Here is a 20,352-nt window from a genome sequence, read left to right on the forward strand (position 1 = left end):
CATGGGCAAGATAATGAGTACATTTCTTATCAAGCATTGCAGCCTCCTCCTTTGTTTACCCTTCACATCCCTTCCCAGCCTCCCCCTGCCCCCTCTCCCAATCCTCCCCCCCACCAAAGTTGTAAAGTTCGTTTTCGACATGACAACTTGTACTTCTCATTGTTGCAATGGGTCCACCTGTATCCTTATTTATACGCAAGTACGGTAATTCTTTCATGTTTCAAGTTCACATACACAACTACCTAATTGATATATTTTTGTGGAAGTCTTCCATCCAGATATCCAAATCTGATATTGTTATTTTCCACATCCCAAACATATTTATGCTGAATTAAACTATTTACAGTTTTTTGCACTGTTCCTCCATTTAAGACACTGCTTGTTGCTGTAAAGTCCAGTGTTTTGTAGTGAAGACAGAGGATTCGACTTCTTTCTGGTAGTGTTTGCTGTGTATGTCTTTCAGTCCTTGAAGTTTCAGCCCTTTGAAACCCTGTGTTTTAGGTGTGATCAAATAGAGACAATATCTGCCTTTCTACCATGAGCTATGTCTATTTACATTTATTGAAATTATAAAAGTATTTATATTTGTTTTGTTCATCTGGTTGTTTGTTTTCTATCTGCCCTATTACTCTCATATATGTTTTTTTTTGGTTGTTATTGTTTTGTTTGTTTTTTGTCAGTCCTGGGGCTTGAACTCAGTCCCTGAGCTTCTTTTGCTCAAGGTTAACACTCTACCACTTGAGCTTCAGTGCCACTTCCAGCTTTTTCTGCTTATGTGGTACTGAGGAATCGAGCCCAGGGCTTTATGCATGCTAGGCAAGCAATCTACCACTGAGCGATATTCCCAGCCCCTCATATATGTTTTTAACTGTTTAAGTGAAAGGGTTTAAAAAAGTAAATTTCTGGACTGGGAAGGTGGCTCAGTGGTAGAGTGCTTAATTCACATGCATGAGGCCCTGGGTTCGATTCCTGGGTTTGATTCCACCACATAAACAGAAAAAGCTGGAAGTTGCACTGTGGCTCAAGTGGTATAGCTCTACCCTGAAGAGCTCAGGGACAGTGCTCAGGCCCAGAGTTTAAGCCCCATGGCCCCAAGCTGACATAAATAAATAAATAAATAAATAAATAAATAAATTTCTACGATTTAAAAGTTTTTCCATCTTGTGATATAAGCTATGTCAAAAAAGCAGGAGGTGAAACAGGGAAGTGACGGAGGTGGTGAATTTGATCAAGGTATATAGCATGCATTTATGGAAATGTCACCATAAGCGCCCCCCATGCAACTAATAGTATAGTATAAGGAATCATAAGACAAATTTCATCTTGAAATCATTTTTTTTCAGAAAAATGTAAAGAATTTTTATATGCCCTTGACCCATAATATGGAGTAGATATTTTATATCAGTGTGTTATAAGGGAGCTCAATTGTGAGAAACAGAGAAACAACCACTTAAGAGGCCAAATTGGGAGTCTTTATTGGATAGACTGCTGGTGGACTCTTGTCTCAAAGACCAGCAGCTGGGAATGCAGCTGGCACAAAGCTGATATAGGCCAAAACCACATAAGGTGTGAGGAATTTATCCTAACAAAAGTGTTGTACATAAGCAAAGAAAACCAGATGAGGACACTTAAACCTAATAAAGGTGTTAAGTATAAGCAAAATAAAGCAGATGAGCAAACTAATACAGGTATTAAATATAAGCAAAGCAAAGGAAACAATCAGTGGAACTCGGGGACCAATGATCTAAGGGAAGTAAGACTTTCCTAGAGTTTAACAACTCTGGATATATTTGTAATCCAAAGAATGTCTTTTATCAACTCTAGAGTTTTTCAGAGTTTTGTGGAAAGTCTTATCCACCCAGCAGGGCACCAAGATGGCTGTAAGAATAAGGCATATTGTTGTAAGGCATATTGCTTAGACCCAGTCTCCTTACTTCAAGTGCACTATCTAGTCAGAAAGTCAACATCTATACATTTCTACTTATCTGTCCTTCAAATCTGCATTTTTGTGGCTCATCTCATTTATATCCATTTTCGGAATCAAGCTACAATTCTGGAACCCATGTTACATTTTGTTATTGGGTGTTCTTAGTCTCCTTTTACTTGGTGTGAATCCTTGGGTTTTTGATGATTTTTGTACTTTTGATAACTATAACTTAATTATTTTTTTGTAATGTCTCCCTTTATGTTTCTCTATTGTTTTCTCCTGATGAAACTAAAAGGATAATAGAGGCCTGATATTTTATTCTTCTTATACATCATGCTGGGATAACATGATGTTTGCCAGCCTTATTATTTTGATTTTAGTGTTGATAATTTTAACTTGATTATCATCAAGTGGTGTCTGCCAGGTCTTCTGAAAATTTATTTCCTTTTAAAGGGAATATTTTTATAGGAGATTTTTATTTATTTAGTCCATTGGAGGTCTTGAACTCTGGGCCTGGGAGCTGTCCCTGAGCGCTCCAGCTCAATGTTAATGTTGTAGCACTTTGAGACACAGCGCCACTTCCAGTTTTCTGGTGGTTAATTGGAGAGAAGAGTCTCATGGACTTTCTGGCCGGGGCTGGCTTTGAACTGCGATCCTCAGATCTCAGCCTCATGAGAGGCTGTGTGAGCCCAGCAGGACCTTCTATTTAAAGACGGTTATTTTGATCATACTTTTGCTCAGACATTGACAATCCTTGATGGAGACTAGTATCTGCTGTTGCTTGTCCAATAACCATGTTTGTTTCTATTCTTCCCAATATATTAGAAGAAGTCTATCCTAAGGAAGATCTTTCTTCTATGTAATCAGTTAACCTAGTTTCCCTTCCCTAACTCTTTTCCCTTCCTTTCTGTCTTCCTAGTCATCTCAATGGACTTATGAATACTGGTTTTATTGTGTAGATTTTGGCTTCATAGCTTCTTTTTGTTGTTGTTCAAACCAACCCAGACATGACTAATACAAGCCTCTTCTTGTTTTCTTCTGATGTCTTTAATAGTGGTCTTGTCAGGTTTTGCCCCTTCCTCACATTCTGACAACTAAACATATTTCAGACTCATCTTAATAGTTTCTTTATTCACCCTTGTAACCAAACACTTCTCCAAGAAATCCAAAGTTCTTTTATTAGGAAATGGTCTTTAGAAACTAAGAACTGGGCACTAAGGGTGATTTCTGCTCTTGCTCTTGCTCTTGCTATCCACTCTTCTAGTGGATAGGAATAAATTATTTATTCTTAGACATATAAACACACTTATCTCTATATGTGTATTTGTATGTAATGTATAATTTGTCGAAAGCAAAAAGTGAGTTCATCCTGACATCTCTATTTCAATACATCGTGGAATCTTTTTAGTCTCCTTCTTTCCTTACATGTAACACTGCTCTGTAACTATATTTTCTTATTTGTTTTATAGAGAATGCACAGCCATATCATTTCAGGATTGTTAAGCTGTGCCTTGGGGAAAACAAAAATGTTAATTAAAATAAATACTTGTTTCACCTCATAGTGAATAGAATCAAAATGCAATTTCCAAGTTAGACTCTTTTCTTTGCTATATCCTTTTAGTTACTTATACATAATACAGTAGATATTTCTAGTAATCTGTTTTGGGTAACTCCCAAATCCTGGTTGATCTCATTGTATTTATTTATTTATTGACTGATTGATTGTAGTGTGTGTGAAAGTAGCTCAGTTCTGAATATCAGAACTAGAAAAAATGCTGTTGGATTTAGAGCATTATCTCTTAGTCTTTTGCTTTGTTTATTTGGGAAGGAGGGTAGTTCATTAAATAAGGTTGCTGAATCTTATTTATTTGGTGTATTATATTCAAGGTCTCTTGTATTCGTTGCTGTTTCCTTTTTTATATAATACCTGAATCAATACTGCCCTCTGCAGTCAGTGCAGCAAAATCCAGCTTCATTAGATGGCCTTTGGGTAGAGGGAAGTTATCCTCTAATGCTTGGTTCCCCCTTATATTTCACTGGTGCTTTCTCTCTTATTTCTTTTCCCCTATTCAATTTCTTTTCTCCTTCCTCAATTTCCCAAGATTGAGTTTTCTTTCCTCGTATGTTCTCTGTTAAGAAAAGCCAACATATCAAGCATAATTTTAAGTCCCTTCCTACAGTAATATTGATTATAACCTCACACTTTTTAGCATTTTTATGCTTAAACCAGGCTTATTCTTTCTGTGGCTGGGTGTAGATCCACTTTGTACCCATTACTAGCTCCTTTTTTTTTTCCTTCTATGCATGTTTTGTTGTTTTTTTTTCCCCCAACTTGCCCTCAGTTGCAAAAGGTCATGACAGGACAGAATCATGAGAGCATCTTAAACTTGTTGGTTTTTCTCTTTGATCTTTGGGATTTCTGTCTTTAAATTATCCAGAAAATGTGTGTGTGTGTGTGTGTGTGTGTGTGTGTGTGTGTGTTTATTTGATCTGTTCATTATTTTTGGAGAAACTGTTAAGAAAGCTGCCACCTAGAAATTCCTATAAGTGCCAGCCAACTGTGTTGTTATTGTTGGTAGTCATTTTTACTTTGTTGCTGCTTTTGTTTTATTCTCTGCTGATTTAGAAAGTTTACATCTTATTCTCAGATATTTTGAAACTTTAATTATAAACACTTTTGTACAGATATGCAAATATAATCATTTACATCTATCTATGTAAATGCATCCTATTATATGCAAAGTAAAGTAGGTATTTTAACCACCAACACTTTAATTAATTGTAGATCATTTTTAAGTTTGACCACTTCTCATCTTTTATGCTTAAGTTCTTATTTTGTATTTTGATTTTTAAATTATCTTAAATATTTAGCTATTGTATTTGCTGTTTTTAGAAAATGCCTTTTTAGATTTATGTACTTATTTAAAAGGTATTTCTATACTGTCCTTTTATTCCTGCCTTTGATACATGTATGCTGAGATTATTTTCCTTCTACATTCTTTAGTGTCAGAATTTTTAGGGCTGAACTTTGATATTTTGCTCATTTATGGGAGCTTATATTTTCATTCTTGTATCGTAGTGTTGTGAGGTGAAAACTTTCTAGTTTGGTCTATGGGCAGCGGAAGCTTAGTTTGTACCTTTTGTTTTAGCACTTGGAGAAAATTTGCACTTTTTGCTACCATTGTTTCATTGAAAAAAGATAACTGTAAATCTAATTACTGGTTTTCTCTTGGCTTGCTTGTTTTAGGTACTTTAAGATTCTCTTTATGTTTAGTGCTCCATTTTTACAAATTGTGCTTTCCCCACGATTTGTTTAGTTGTTTATTCTCTTTTTTACCCACCTAGGAATTCATTGTCTTTGTGTGTGTGTGTGTGTGTGTGTGTGTGTGCGTGTGTGTGTGTGTGTGTGTGTGTGTCTTATCTTTCTTGGTACTGGGGATTGAACTCAGGCTGTTTCACTAGCTAGGCAAGTGCTTTGCCACTGAGCTATATCCTATCCCTCACTGTTTTTTCCTAATAAATGAATTCATATATTCATAACTTATAGAAAGTTTTCACTCAAAATGTCACTACTGAAATATAATGTTTAAAAAATCTTTGTTTTTCCTCACCTTTACTTTTCTAGAGTTCTGATTAAATAGATACTACAAAATTCTTTTATCTTTATCTTCTCTGACAGTACATTTTGAGCAATTTCCACAACTCTGCATTTAGTTTCAATAATTCTCTCTCTGGCTATATCTAATATATTGCTTATTCTTTAAGTTGTTTGCTTAAAGGCAACAATGGTTTTAATATATATGTTTTCTATGTATACATGAGACTTGCTGCTTGTTTTTGTGACTTTCTATTCATTTAAGAATATTTTATTGTTTAAAAATTGTGTCTGAAAATTCTGTTACTCCCTAATTGGCCTATCATAGTTTGTATGTGTGAATGTCTTTTTGTCTTATCTATTTGCCTTACCTGACTCCCTAGTTTACTAGTGAGGAAACATGTCTATTTATTCACATCTTCATATCCTGAGCACTGAGTGACTAAAAGACTTCCTTTTCTGCCCAGCACCCTTATTGTCATCATTGGCTATATATTTTATCATTGAATAGTGTGTTTTTATTTATATTTTTATATTGCTCTTCTTGTTATTCTTTAAGAAAGACTCCACTAGTTGGGTACCTTCAAAGTCCCTTCATATACCACAATGTCTTTTTTGTTGAACTGAAAGTTAGCCAGGATTCTTAATAATGTAGTCTTCCAATTCTATTGTTTTCCTGGAACTTAGCATTCTAGAGACGTTTCACCTCAACCATTTTTTTTCTTTTTTTCTTTTTTTCTTTTCTTTCTTCTTTTTTTTTTTTTTGTTGTTGTTGGTTGTGGGGCCTGAACTCTGGGCCTGGGCACTGTCCCTCAGCTCTTCAGCTCAAGGGGAAAGCTTTACCACTTGAACCACAGCGCCACTTCTGGTTTTCTAGTGGTTTTTTGGAGATAAGAGTTTCATGGACTTTCCTGCCTGGGCTGGCTTTGAACCGTGATCCTCAGATCTCAACCTCTTGAGTAGCTAGGATTACAGATGTGAGCCACCAGCTCCCGGCTCACCTCACCCATTTTATCTTTTGAAAATATTCCATATCGACGGGAAGCAGTTGAACTTTCATCTGTAAATGTGAAGGAATCATTTGAATATGATTTCTTTTTTTAATTTTTATTTTTTATTGTGAACATACTGTACAGAGGGGTTACAATTACAGGGGCAAGATAATGAGTACATTTCTTTTTTATAATCTTTTATTAATTATGTAAGCCAGTAAATATCTATCTGCAGACCCTGATCTTAATTCAACTCAGGGCATTTTCTTCTACATCTTTCCAGTGACTTTCTCCATATGTATTCCACCAACATCAATTTACGAAAGGCTTTGAGTAAATTTTTCCTCTTCTGTCATTTATCATATGATCTGGAAACATAGCCCTCAGCCATCTAGCTATGCAGCACAAGAAAATTTCTGTTTCATGATCTGCCTCATTCCCCTGAATTGAATAATTCCTCATGCTTACTTCTTACGTATAGGTTTCATAAGGGAGGAAGTCATTTTTTCACACTCATTTTGGTTTCCAAATACTTTTTTTTCTTATTTTTAGACAATCATTTCTATTGCATGATTATCACTTAACTAAAATTTTTGATATATCCAAGGTGTCTTAATGGTCATCTATCAAGCCAGAACTTTATAAAATTAAATAATCAATCGAGTTAGTAAACACTAATTTAATATATACTATGGACTTCTGTGTGAGTGCACGCATGCCGGTACTTGGTTTGAACTCAGGGCCTGGACAGTGAATTTGCTCAAGTCTAACACTCTACCTCTTAAGCTAGAGCTCCATATTTTGGCTTTTTTGCTGGTTAATTGGTGAGTCTCATGGACTTTTCCTGCCCAGGTTAGCTTTAAACCACAGTCCTTAGATCTCAGTCACCTGAGTAGCTAGGACCACAGGTGTGAACCACTGGCTCCTGAACATTTGTTGTTGTTGTTGCTTGAGGTTAGAGTACAGTTTAGGAGAGCTCTCTGTTAGTGTCCTATAATTTATCTGAGAAAATAAGACCCACTTAAAGATACTAGCAACAAATTTGGAGGAAAACACTGTAACAAAAATTGCTGTCTCACAGCTGAATAGATGACTTCAGAAAAAGCCATTACAGGGCCCAGTGGGGTCGCGGCCTAGGGCTATTGCGTTCCTTGGGTCCAAGGTGGGTGGGTGGGGGTACAGGGGAGAGGGAAGAGGGGGCTCGCAGCACCCGGCTCAGAAGGATGCATCCTGACTCATCTCCACACTTGCACACCTCAGAATGCAACATCTTGCTTAACTTAAGGAGTGTCACCAAAATCACCACATGCTGAACCTTTTTGGTCATTGCAACGATATTGGGCGGGAGATGAGAAAATGCTTGAAGAAAGAGTAAGAGGGAAAGAGGGACCAGGGCAGGGGAGCAGCACTGCCGTCCAGTCTCCCAGAGGAATCGGAAAAGAAGACTGAAGGATCCTATCGTTGGTCTCCAGAATCCCCAGTGGAGAGTGAACACGAAGAATCGAACCCTGGAGAAGAGGAAATCCGCGTTCTGGATGTTTGTTGGGAAGTGCCTTTAGGCCGGTCCAGTCTGGCAAGCGTGACCCCTTCCCTTCCGTGCGGTGCCTCTCCCGCTGCCCACATCCACGCAGCTTCTCTCTCCCAGTAAAATAGGTGGAGTCAAAAAAGGCCGGCACAGCTGGGACTTTGAGAATTGATGTCCATAAGGAAAATGAAAAATTATATGAAGTGAAGTAAGCCAGGCCCAAAGAAACGTAGGTCCCATGGTTTCCCTTATTTGCAATATCTAGTATATGTCTGAATCAAGCAGAAAAGGTCAGATAAGGTGATGTTAGGAAAATGAACCCTAAGATATGTATTTTAAATGTTTTTTTTCTTTCATGCATTTGTTTCTAACGCAATTATAAGATTATTTCTTTGTTGCTTTGTATGTTCCTACCCCACAGTATAACCCCTGCTTTCACTGTACTTGATGTCGCTATAATTTGTGGAGGGGAAGGGGAAAAACAAGTCGTTTAAATAAGGATACAGGTGGACCCGTTGCAACAATAAGAAGTACAAGTTGTCATGTCGAAAACGAACTTTACAACTTTGGTGGGGGGGGGAAGATTGGTGAGGGGGGGGGAGGCTGGGAAGGGATGGGAAAGGTAAACAAAGGAGGAGTCTACAATGCTTGATAAGAAATGTACTATCTTGCCCATGTAATTGTAACCCTGCTGTAGAGTTTTTCACAATTACAAAAAAAAAAGGAAAATGACTGTTGAGAAGCCTTTTCACTGGGCCAAGGTAATGGGGACTGCAGTTCTGTGAGATTTTCAATAGAAGGCTGGATTAGCTTGGTTATCGATGACAGCTATAAAATGTACTATTGAACAATGGGGTTCGAGATAGTGAAAATGGCTACTCTGTGGAGGCGCTACTGCTAAAACTGGCCAGTTAGGGAATGCTGAAGGAAAGCTGGTATAGGATGGTGCAGTATGACCGGTTAAGCATCTCATTGTAGGAATCTAGAAGAACATGGTGGCATTTGGCTGTGTGGAGTAGGAGGAAAATAGTCATGATACTTACAAAGGACATGACAAACAAGACCACTTTTTTGATTTATTAAAGTGGAATTGATATTATAAATTCGATAGTGTGGCAAGTTATACAATAACTGCTTATTTCAAGGATCATACATCTTGGTGCTTTTGTCTACCCACATTTTATGCCACTGTAATCTGGCTCTTTATCTCTGCTCTGTGTTCCTATTCAGCAAAGTATCCATAAGGGAGTGTGTGTGTGTGTGTGTGTGTGGTATTGTTTATTCCTTAGTTATTTTATTCCACAAATATTTATTGAACACTATTATAAGGTCCCTTGTTAGGCCAAAAAAATTCACATATGAGTATTAATCTGTAAACAAAAGTATATTTCACTAATATTTTACAATACCTGAATTTGAACTCTGGGGTCCCATGTTTGCTAGGTTTTCTTGTCATAGCTAGAGCTCTATCTATTGACTCATACCATCATCCATCATTTTGCTTGTTAACTGAAAATGGTGTTTTAGTGACTTTTCTGCCCTAGCTGGCTTTGATTGTTGATCCTCCAGGTCTCAGCTTCCTGATTAAAGAAAATTAGAGGCAGGAGTTACTAGTGCAGGAATGTTAGTATTTTTTTAATCTAAAAATTTAGAAGACAGTTATTTCAAAGGAGCAAGGGGGAAGTGTTTTCATTTGGAGGAGGCTATTTTGTTTTTGCAAATCCCAATGGCTGACTGCTTTGTTCTTTAGATTTTGGACTTTTATAAACTGAATATTTTTGTCCCTTTCCACTAGAGGACAGTATATCACCACTAATTTTTTTTAAAAAAGAGAATTAGCTTCAAATCATATTGATTTGCTATTAGTGATGATATTAGTAATCATACCAATATGAGAAGGTGGATAAAAGTTTATAAAGTCTGCCACTTGTGATTTTTGTATGTTGTACATGGTATGGTTAAAGATACATGAGCTTATGTATAAATATAGTTATAAGTTATGTTTTGAAATTTCGTAACATTTAGAGAATTATCTTCACTTGAGTTTACTGAACAAAGATGAAAATGTGATATTACTGACTGACTACATGCAATCTGAATTTCAGAACAGTTTTGTAGCTCATGGAAATTGAACTGGGTGTTAGGTATGGAATTTGCTCAGACAGCGCAATGTTTACAGTTCCAGAAAGATTGTGTAATCTTCTGAGACATCTGAAACCTAAATATAAATGCACACATTTTAACTTTATAGTTCTCCTTTGACAAAAATACACTGTGTTCTTTAGGAGTGTTGTGTATGGAGGATGAATATCTTTAAAAATTTCCTTTCAGGTTGTCTATAAAGATGTAGAGAACAATGACATCACAGCTTTTCCTGTTATTCTTTGAGACAGACTTCTGCAAAGCCTACAAAAATTTGATTCCAACAGCCTAACATAAATGTAACTACACTTCAAGTACTGAAATCTGTGTAGTAGAGTGATGAGATGAAATGAAATTCAATTCAATCTTTAAAAAGACTCAATATTACAAAAAGTTTACTTCTCAAAAAGGCTTCCATGTTCAAAGCTGGCTTTTTGTAACAGTGGGAAGAGGCAGTAAGTTAGTAACGAAGGGCTTGGAGAGGCCTAGACATCACAGGCAGCCCACACTGGGGTACTTGTAGGGGCCAGAGAGTGATTTGCTTGTGGGAACTCAGCTTTTGTTAAGGCGAAGCTCGAGAGGAAGGAAAAGAAGAGCTGCTACAACTTATGACGGTGCTGCTGCCACTCCCAGACTTGTGTATCAATAAAGAATTTTCTTAGTCAATTGACAGTGACTCACATCTGCAACCTGGCTATTCAGAAGTCTTAGATCTGCACATTGTGGTTCAAATCCAGCCCAGGCTGGAAAAGATTCTTTATCTGTAATTCACTACTAAAAAAAGCCCCAAACAGAGCTGTGGCTCAACTGGTAGAGTGCTAGCTTTGAGTGAAAAAAGATAAGGGACATAACCTACATCCTGAGTTCAAGCCCCAGTACTGATGTATGTGCACATGCGTGCACATGCACAGATGCACACACACAAATGCACAAACACAAACTTCTGTTTCCCACAAAGCGTGCCAAATACTTAGAAGTCCTGGAAGAATTTCTCCTTCATAACTTACATACTAAAGACAACAACAACAACAAAAACCACACATATATATATATATATACCAAAGTACTGTACAGAATTCCACTGACAATGATTTTACTAGAATCAGCAATTTTACTTAGAATCAATTATCCTATCTCTTAAAAAGGGAGCGATGATTACAACTTTTATCTGTGTATCATGTGTCCAACCACAGTACTATTTCAAACTACTCTTGAAATTATAAATTGCATAGACTTAACTAGGAAAACATCTGTAAGTAAAACTTGCGATGAATTTTAATCCTAAGTAATTTCGTTTGTGGGTGAAAACATTTAAGTAACTTTCTACTAATGCTTTTTATATTTTACCTAATATTCTTAAAACCCAACTGTTGACAAATTCTTGAAGTTATCAATGAAAAATTGTTATAAGTTAAGTAATATTAAGGACAAATTTTGTTACTCTTAGTCTGACTTTCATAATATTTTTCTTAACAACTTGGTCAACATAAAGGTAAATCTTTGTGGCTTATTAATATGGTTCTTTGGAGGGAAGCTATTGGTGAAGATTAGAATTTTCATGCAAAAAGTCTTTGTACAGATTTTGAAGATATTTATGGAGAGAAGTAAGTATTCTCTAAAATTTGAAATTTTTCCCATAATATTGATTTGACATGATTTTAAATTCACTTTAAGTCTCTATATTTAAACAACCTTTAAACTGAATATGAAATTATTTGGGTTCTTACAAGAAATAAAATACGCTCATTATGGAAAAATTTATAGATAGTAAATCATAAAGCAGAAATGAAATTCGCTGTAACTCCATAATCCTTAAATAACTCTTATTAACAGTTGATATTCTTTTTTTTTTTTTTTTGTCGGTTGTGGGGCTTGAACTCTGGGCTTGGGCACTGCCCTTATGCTCTTCAGCTCAAGGCTAGCACTATACCGCACTTCTGGTTTTCTAGTGGTTTTTGGAGATAAGAGTCTCAGGAACTTTCCTGCCTGGGCTGGCTTTGAACTTCAATCCTCAGATCTCAGCCTCCTGAAGTAGCTAGGATTACAGGCGTGAGCCACCGGCACCCGGCAACAGTTGATATTCTTTACCTCATATTTTCAGGAAACTGAGTATCACAGACTACACTTTTTCTCTTTTCAGCATGTTTTAATTTTTGCTACAATATAGTTGTTTTAAACAAAATGAATGAGTGCTATATTTTCAACTGTATGTTGAACTTTTATTCTTTTATGAGAGGACAGAGCTTAAAGTTTTTAAACTATAAACTGTCATTGTTATACAGTTGACAGGGTAATAAAAGAAGTAATGATAGCTATAGCAATAATTTAGATTTGAGGAAAATTCACATACACATCACTTATACACATATCATAGGTTCTTCTAACATTAAGTAACCTCTTTTTCTTAGATTCAACAAGTATAGGCTTTACATTTTTTGTGAGAGAATATGTGAACTCTGGTGTAGCATTTACAGTTTTGCTCCTTATGACCAGGAAGTTGAGGAGGCATGTGTAATCCTGATTCTGGTGGGTAAGGTTTCAGAGTGTAAATAAGCTCTTTTAATTTGGGTGTTTTTCTTTTGTCTGTGTGTGTGTTTGTTGGTCCTGGGGCTTGAACTAAGGAGAGCATCCTGAGTTTATTTTGCACATGGTTAGCACTATTTCAGTTGAGCTGCAGCTTTACTTCCAACTTTTTGGTGATTGACTGGAAATGAGTCTCACAGAGTTTCCTGCCTAGGCTGGCATTGAACTTCGATCCTTAGATCTCACCCTTCTGGGTGGCTAGAATTACAAGCACAAGCCATTGACACCCAACTTGCTTTATTTTTAATGTGGGAATTTGGGTGGTCACTTTTCTTGGAAAACTTTTGTATGGCCTAAGTTATAACTCTAATGTGTCATTGTCAGAATCAGTCATTCTATTCCAAAAGTTTGTCTTGTCTATTCTGGATGCTGTGGTTTTCCTTCTGTTCTCTCATTCTTCAGTTCTATCATGTTCAGCAATTATTCTGGCACATTCTGCTGTCACTGTGCTGAGTCCCTCTTCTTCATTTGTCCAGAGATAGTAAGGATGCCCTTAGACTAGGCTGACATGTATTTTCTGCATCATACAGTATTGTTTCTTTAAGAGTGGAGTTGACTTTTTGAAAAATTCAGTTTTGTTCAGTGAAAAATAATATTCCCAGATGACTGGACTGTTCTGAGAACCAAAATGTAGTTTTCAAAATGTTCCAAACAGTTTTCTAGGTGGTGGTAGAAAGAGGCTTCCAAAAGATAAAGAAGAGATAGGAAAATGGAATGGTAATATAACTATGAGGATTTGAAATGATTCCGATAAAATTTCTGCAGAATTTTTTCTCACTGTGCCTCTGCTCGCATATTATTTTTAGCTATCTTTAGGATTAGTAATATCTTTTGTGAGCCTCTCTCATGATAAGCCATCCCAATTAATTTCAACTATTCTCTTTTACAATTCTAAAATGTTATTTATTTATATTTGAATTACACATTTCCACCAACAGTTTGATCTCTTCCTCTATTTTATAACGCAGTAAACCATAGTGATCTAAAAACCCTTGCATGCTGATTTCAATAGATGTATTATTTCTGGATCTGTTTCAGTTTTTTTTTCCCCCTTGATTAGGAGTTACATTTTTCTGTGTCTTGCCTTCTGCTTCTTTGCTTGTTTGGTAATATTTTATTGTCTGTCACAATTCAGTTACAAAATGCTATCAAGGCTGTAGACTATTTTAGCTTCCTCTAAAGAATACAAAAATTTGTTCTGGCAAGCAGTTGTATCACTAGGAGATAAATTTGATCTTGTGAAATATGTTGAAACTTTTTGGGCAGGTCTAGTTCAGTTTAGTTTTGCCTTTTCTTTTCTGGCTGTAGTCTTAGCTGGTTAGAGATCTCAACTGAAAGTCATGGGTGTTCACTGGAATTTTTCTTCTATCTGGACTTGAATCTAATTTTCTCCACATGCAGAGAGCGGGGGGCTTGAAATCCCTACTGGCTGTCCTTTCTAGCCTGGATGCTATGCAAGACTCCCTCCAGTCTCTCCCTGAGTACACACACAGTTAGGAGCTCACAAAGGATTGAAGGAGTCCAAGGTGCTCAAAGTATGTGATTATCATACAAAAAATACTTTTTAAATAAAGAAAAAAAACTTTTTAAAAATGAGATTAAGAAAACTATATGCTTCATTTATGATAATTAATGAGCCCACACTGACATATGTCTATCTAGATATATCATATAGATATCAGTGATATATATGTTTGTGTACATATGTGCATATATAGAAATATATATATGAATGATGGTACTGTGATTTGAAGTTAGGGGATTGTACTTGCTAAGTTGGCATGCCACTTCCTGAGCCATCCCACCAATCCTACTTTTTGCTGATTATTTTTGACACGTAGTTAAACTCTTCTACTGAGGCTGCTCTCAAACTGTGATCCCTCACATTAGCCCCTCAAGCATCTAGTATTACAGGTGTGAGTCATTGGTCTCTGGTCTAATAAATTATTATTAACAAATCCATACTATTTTTAGCTTTTTTTACTTTTACTTAATGCATTTTTTTATTACAGTATACAACATAACTTTTATTTGTCATGTCTTCTTGTTTGTAATCATTTATTTCTTTCCCTGGCTTTGTTGCTGTTGGGAGGCTTTTGTTTTTTATTATTCCTTAAAGGTTTATTAACATGTGTTAGTTTTACATGTTGATGGGGTTCAGTGTGATATTTCCATACATGTTCATAACATTCGTGGATCAAATCCAGCCTCCCTTTCTCCAGCTCAAATATTTCAGATTAACCATTTTGCTTCTTCGTTGACTCTGATAGTTTTGGGACTTCCTGGACCTATGTTCTCACAGAGTTCCCTTCTTGAGATTGTTTTTTTTTTGGCTGATGTTTCCCTCACAGAGTAGGATTATAGGTTTTTATTGAGGAAGGCCAGAGACATATCCAGGGTACATTCAGTATGAAATATCATTGTTTTGACTGTCCTAATTTGCTTTATTTAACATTAAACTTCTATATTTGGTATTCACAGAGGACTGTGTTTTTATCTATGCCATGATACCCACCCCAATAGCCAATTAGCTCCCAGTTTTAGTAGGTTTGTAGTATTCCATTGTATGTCTGCCACCTTATCCATGCATTCATTCATGAGCTTTTAGGTTGATTTCCCATAATGGTTATTGTGAATAATGCTGCAGTGAAGTAGAGATATCTTCTGAGAGAATTTTATTTTCTTTGACTATTACCTAGTAGTCAAATTGATGGAAATTTATATTTTTTAATATATTTTGAGGAACATCATATTGTTCTAGTTTTCATTCCCAACAACGGTGTACAAAAGTTACCTTTCTGCATGTTCTGAGCCACCATTTTTGCTTTAAAATTTTTTTTCTAACTAGAGTGATATATCTTAGTGTAGATAGGGTTTGAATATATAGGTAAGTGCTGATCATCAAAGAAACACTTGTTCAAGACATATTTCATCTTGCTTTTCATTGTGTTGTATTGTTATAAAGACACGCAGAATTTTGAGATGAGTTCAAATCTGATCTTTGCAGATAATTTAATCTTCTAAATATATACATTACTTATCATTGTGTTTAGTCAGTTTTCATTGGTTTTTATTAATTGACTTTTATTAACAAACTATTTAATTAGCAACAGGATTTCACTATGTAGCCCACACTGGTCTTGAACAGTCAATCTTTTCCGCTCTGCCTCCTTAGTGTTGATATTTCAGGCATGTCCTTCCACTCTTGGTTTTAAGCAGTTTTTAAGTTTCCATGTTTTCTAGGAGTAAAATGATTGAATTCACTTAAGCAGAAGAAGAAAATAATAAATAGAAAAAAGAGTGTCTTCTCACTGAATCCTAATCCTTCAAAATGTAGACTATAAAGGAGCAGAAGTAATCTGAGAAAAAAACTTAAATTTTTGACTAAAATATGTAAGTTACAGAGCTGCTACATGATTTCTGAAGATTTATTCTAAGATACAAAATAGGAGTTTTTTTCTAATGCTGGGATTTCAAACACTTCCTTAAGTTTCATTTGTGACTGGGTTACTTTATTTTGACAAGCATAACCTGGTTTGTAAGGGCTAAAAAGATTTTTCTGTATATTTTTAAAAGAAGAGGCTTTAATTTTATCATCTGTGTTTTGTCTCAATGTAATGAGAGATAACAATGCATCACTGTACTTAATTGATCATCAAGTGTAGCAAATATATACAAATAGTTTGAATTTTGTTCAGTTTTAGAATCCTTATTTCTGTGTTTATGAGTGAGTGATATTACATGGATCATACATATTTTGCATAAGTATATATAACTATAGCTATATTATATATATATATATATATATTTAGGCCTAACCACTAGAATGATTTGTTGATACGTAACTTAGGCCTTGTAATATTCTGGAAAGCAGGGACATGTTTGAAAGACCATACTGTGAAACTGACTTGCAACAAACAATGCAGTCACCATTTGAGTGAGTCTTGCCATGTTCCACCACTTAGAATCCAGTCAGGAAAATGGCTGGAAAAGAGCAGCTCAGGCTCAGCAAGCTTCCTGTCATCATGCTCACAGATGGTGCTCAGCACTCAAGCTGCTAGGGAGGCAGAGGTGGGAAGGTGGGGGGGTGAGCTAGGAGAATGTTTTTTCTTTGTCCTATTCCCAGCCTTTATGCTATATATGCAAATATGAGTCAACACAATAACCAAATAGCAGTTATTGTCAACAGATGAATTAGGGGAATGATATCTCTATTATAGAGCCTTCTTTGCTTTGATTTCCTCATAATTTAGAGTACCACATGTGGTTGGCATTGAGCTAAGTGTCCATATTCAGAGATTGAATGAAAAATTCCTTATGTGCCAGAATCATCATCTAGTAGAAGAGATAGTCAGTTGAAAAGATTATTAAAATGGCTGGGTGTTGGTGGCTTATGCCTGTAATTCTAACTAATCAGGAAGCTGAGATCTGAGGATTGCTGTTTGAAGCCAGCCCTTACAGGAAAATCTGTGAGACTCTTTATCTCCAATTCATGAGCACAGAGTTGGAAGTGGTAGAGCATTAGCCTTGATCAAAAAAGCTCAAGGACAGTGCCCAAGATGAGTTCAAGCCCCAGAATTTGTGCCGAGAGAGAGAGAGAGACAGACAGAGAGAGAGAGAGAGAGAGAGAGAGAGAGAGAGAGAGAGAGAGAGAGAGAAGGGGAGAGAGGGAGGACGGAGGGAGGGAAAAGAAAAAGAAAAGATTATTAAAATCTGGTAGACCGAAGGGATTCCCAGCTGTGGAGACAGTTTCTCATCCACACTGAGCTGGCTGGGGTAGTAGCCAGGTAGCTTTGGAGAATCATGGACATCTGGGTTGAGCCACTAGTAGGAACTAGAGTAAGAAGAAGAATGTGGGGAAACTTTTCTGGCAAAGGAATCCACTGATGAAGAGGGAAACAAGCTCAAAAGGGAGAAAAGCCTGTGTAGGTGATCATTGTATGTGGCTTGCAGAACGGACTGGTTTTAAAGTTATGTCATGAATCTGGGAAAATAAAAGACTCTTTATTACCAAAGGGCAGGGTGAGACACTGTCCTGAGGTTTGAAGGTAGCCTTTAGAGGATTTTTAGGTAGAATAGTAATAGAATTAAGTCTACATTTCAAGGTGGGTATTTGAACTGTGTAATGAGAAGAAAAGACACGATTGGAGGGAGGCTGTTCACGATACTATCCTATTAACTGAGGACAGAATTGTCATGCTGCCAGGGCTCTTTGAATGGCAACATCTGTAATGCCAGACCTTGATATCTAAGGATGCAGTAAACAACAGGAAAGTAGATGCAGTGGGTTCTGGAGACACAGTGGGTTTAGAGATGAGGATGATAATTAAGTTTGGCCACCCTTCAAATAGAGACGTATCTTAGAGACCTTGAAAATATTAAGTAGCTTTGTTTCGACTTTCTCTTCACACCTTTGAGAAGCCTAAAAACCTAATTTGTAGGTAATATGATTTTATAGGCAGAAACCACATATTAGCAACTGGTAACATACCTCACTTAATGAATTTGATTGTTCACAAACAGTAAGTTTTCCCCTTCACCACTACTCACAAACAGTGCATAAGGATGTTAGAGAACACTCAGAAACAAGAGAAGACAATGTTCCCACCATCAAGGAAATATTCATAATTCCCTGGATGGCCAAAGTCAACCAGAGAACAGATATAGGGAAAAGAATTTCTTGTTTCCCTCTGTTAATATTTGAAGGTGTGTCAGTGCTTTCTTTATACTTTTGGCAGATGTTTTCATTTGGTCTATAATAAAAATGAGCTTGCAGATTCTTTTCTCCCATATTTAAAGGATGGAGAACATGCTGGTGGCTAGGGTCTGAAGTAACAAAATGCCAAGTCCAAAAAGTAGCTGATCTTACTGAATGTCTTCTTATCCAATTGAATGTATGCTACATTTTCTTTCTGTGACATAATGACTGCTTTTTCCTTTTTTTTTAGGGTGAACAGAAGCTTCAGGAGAGTTTAAGACAAGGGGCCATCATTATTGCTTCCTTAATTAAAGAAAGAAGCTCTGCACTTGTTGGTCAGCTACTAGTAGCATGAAGAACATAGGCAGAACATCACCAATGAAGCTTCTGAAAGTGTTTATCTAAGCACCTGTGTGGTGTTTGATTGCCCACCTCCACTTCTCTTGGTGTATATGCTAGAATTATAGTTATTTTCTCTATCTTGTCTTTGGAGGTTAGGGTGCTTGGATTATGGATCAGTGCTTGTATCTATGAAATTGTGTATATCATTACACAAATCGCTTCAACCAGAAAAGAGTACATGAGTGGAGAATAACTGCCTTCATATAAAGCATCTTTTCACAAAGGCCAAAAGATTTGAAATCATGATTAGTGTGAGCTCTTTCTTTAAAGAACAAACATTTAGAGTATGTCATGTATTAACTGTATGTTCATTAATATGCACACTACAATGAAGCTAATGGATAATACCATTCAGAGCTATTCTTCTTTCTAGGATTGTGCTCTTACCAGGTGAAGTTTTGTGTTGTCTTATTTTGAAATTTTCTACAACTTAAAATACAGGGTTAATGAAATGGAACCATTTGAAATAATTTCTTTCTTTCTTTCTTTTTTTTTTTTTTTTTGGTTGGTCATGGGCCTGAACTCTGGGCCTGGGCGCTATCCCTCAGCTCTTCAGCTCATAGCGCCTTTTCCAGCTTTTTTCTGCTTTTGTGGTGCTGTGGAACCCAGAGCCTCATGCATGCAAGGCAAGCGCTCTACCACTGAGCCACCTTCCCAGCCCCCCACCATTCTAAAGAATTTCAAAAGTTGCTTCCTGCTCTTCAAGAAGAGATTGTGATCATCTTCTCTTCTCTATTATTTTAAAATTGTTTTCTTTGGCTTATAAACCTATTGTTAACTTACATTATTTTGTAGAGGCTCTCTTTTTTCTGAGTTAGTTTGAAGAAGGTCTGAGTGCTAATGGCAATGGCTTACACTTACACTCCTAGCTACTCAGGAGGTTGAGATTGTGAGAGGACTGCAATTTAGTGCCATCCCAAGAGCAAAAGGCCCCAAGACTCCATCTCCAGAATAATCAACAAAAAGTGGAAACAAACTTTACAATTTAGGCGGGGGTGGGGGACAAGGGGGGTTAGGGGGGAGTGTAGTTGTGGAGATGGGAAGGAAGGGATGGTAGGGGAAAAACAAGGAGGCAACAATGCTTGATAAGAAATGTACTCATTACCTTGCTCATGGAACTGTAACCCCTCTGTACAGTATTTTCACAATAAAAAAACTTATTAAAGTAAAGTGGAGATGGAAATGTGTAAATGCCACTCAAATGGTAGAGCCCCAACTGAGCAATCAAGCTAAGCAAATGTAAAGCCCTGAGTTCAAACCCAGTACTGGCCAAAAATAAAACAAAGAGTAAAAAACACAGAAAGGCCGGAAACCCAGAAAGCAGAACAAAATCACTATCTCTGTAATAGGGTACTGCTTAAAGCATAGATTTCAGGTTAATGAAGAAATAGTCCAGTGGACAAGAAAATCTTCTGGGTATGTTAGTGTTTTCCAGCTCTGAGACACCTCTTGGCCAACACAGAGAGAGAGAGAGAGAGAGAGAGAGAG

General features: G+C 36.6%; 1 protein-coding gene across 2 annotated transcripts in view; it reads left to right on the forward strand.

Annotated features, from left to right (window-relative positions):
* The window catches only part of Ispd (isoprenoid synthase domain containing), a 216,490-nt gene extending 197,141 nt beyond the window's left edge, over positions 1-19,349 (forward strand). For both annotated transcript variants that reach the window (XM_013024008.1, XM_013024009.1), the window contains one exon: positions 18,713-19,349. In XM_013024008.1, coding sequence (XP_012879462.1) covers positions 18,713-18,817 — 105 coding nt within the window. In that variant the 3' untranslated portion in view covers positions 18,818-19,349. The remainder of the gene's footprint in view (positions 1-18,712) is intronic.
* The last annotated feature ends 1,003 nt before the right edge of the window (positions 19,350-20,352 follow it).

This window comes from Dipodomys ordii, unplaced genomic scaffold (genome assembly GCF_000151885.1).
Source record: "Dipodomys ordii isolate 6190 unplaced genomic scaffold, Dord_2.0 Scaffold72, whole genome shotgun sequence".
NCBI lineage: Eukaryota > Metazoa > Chordata > Mammalia > Rodentia > Heteromyidae > Dipodomys > Dipodomys ordii.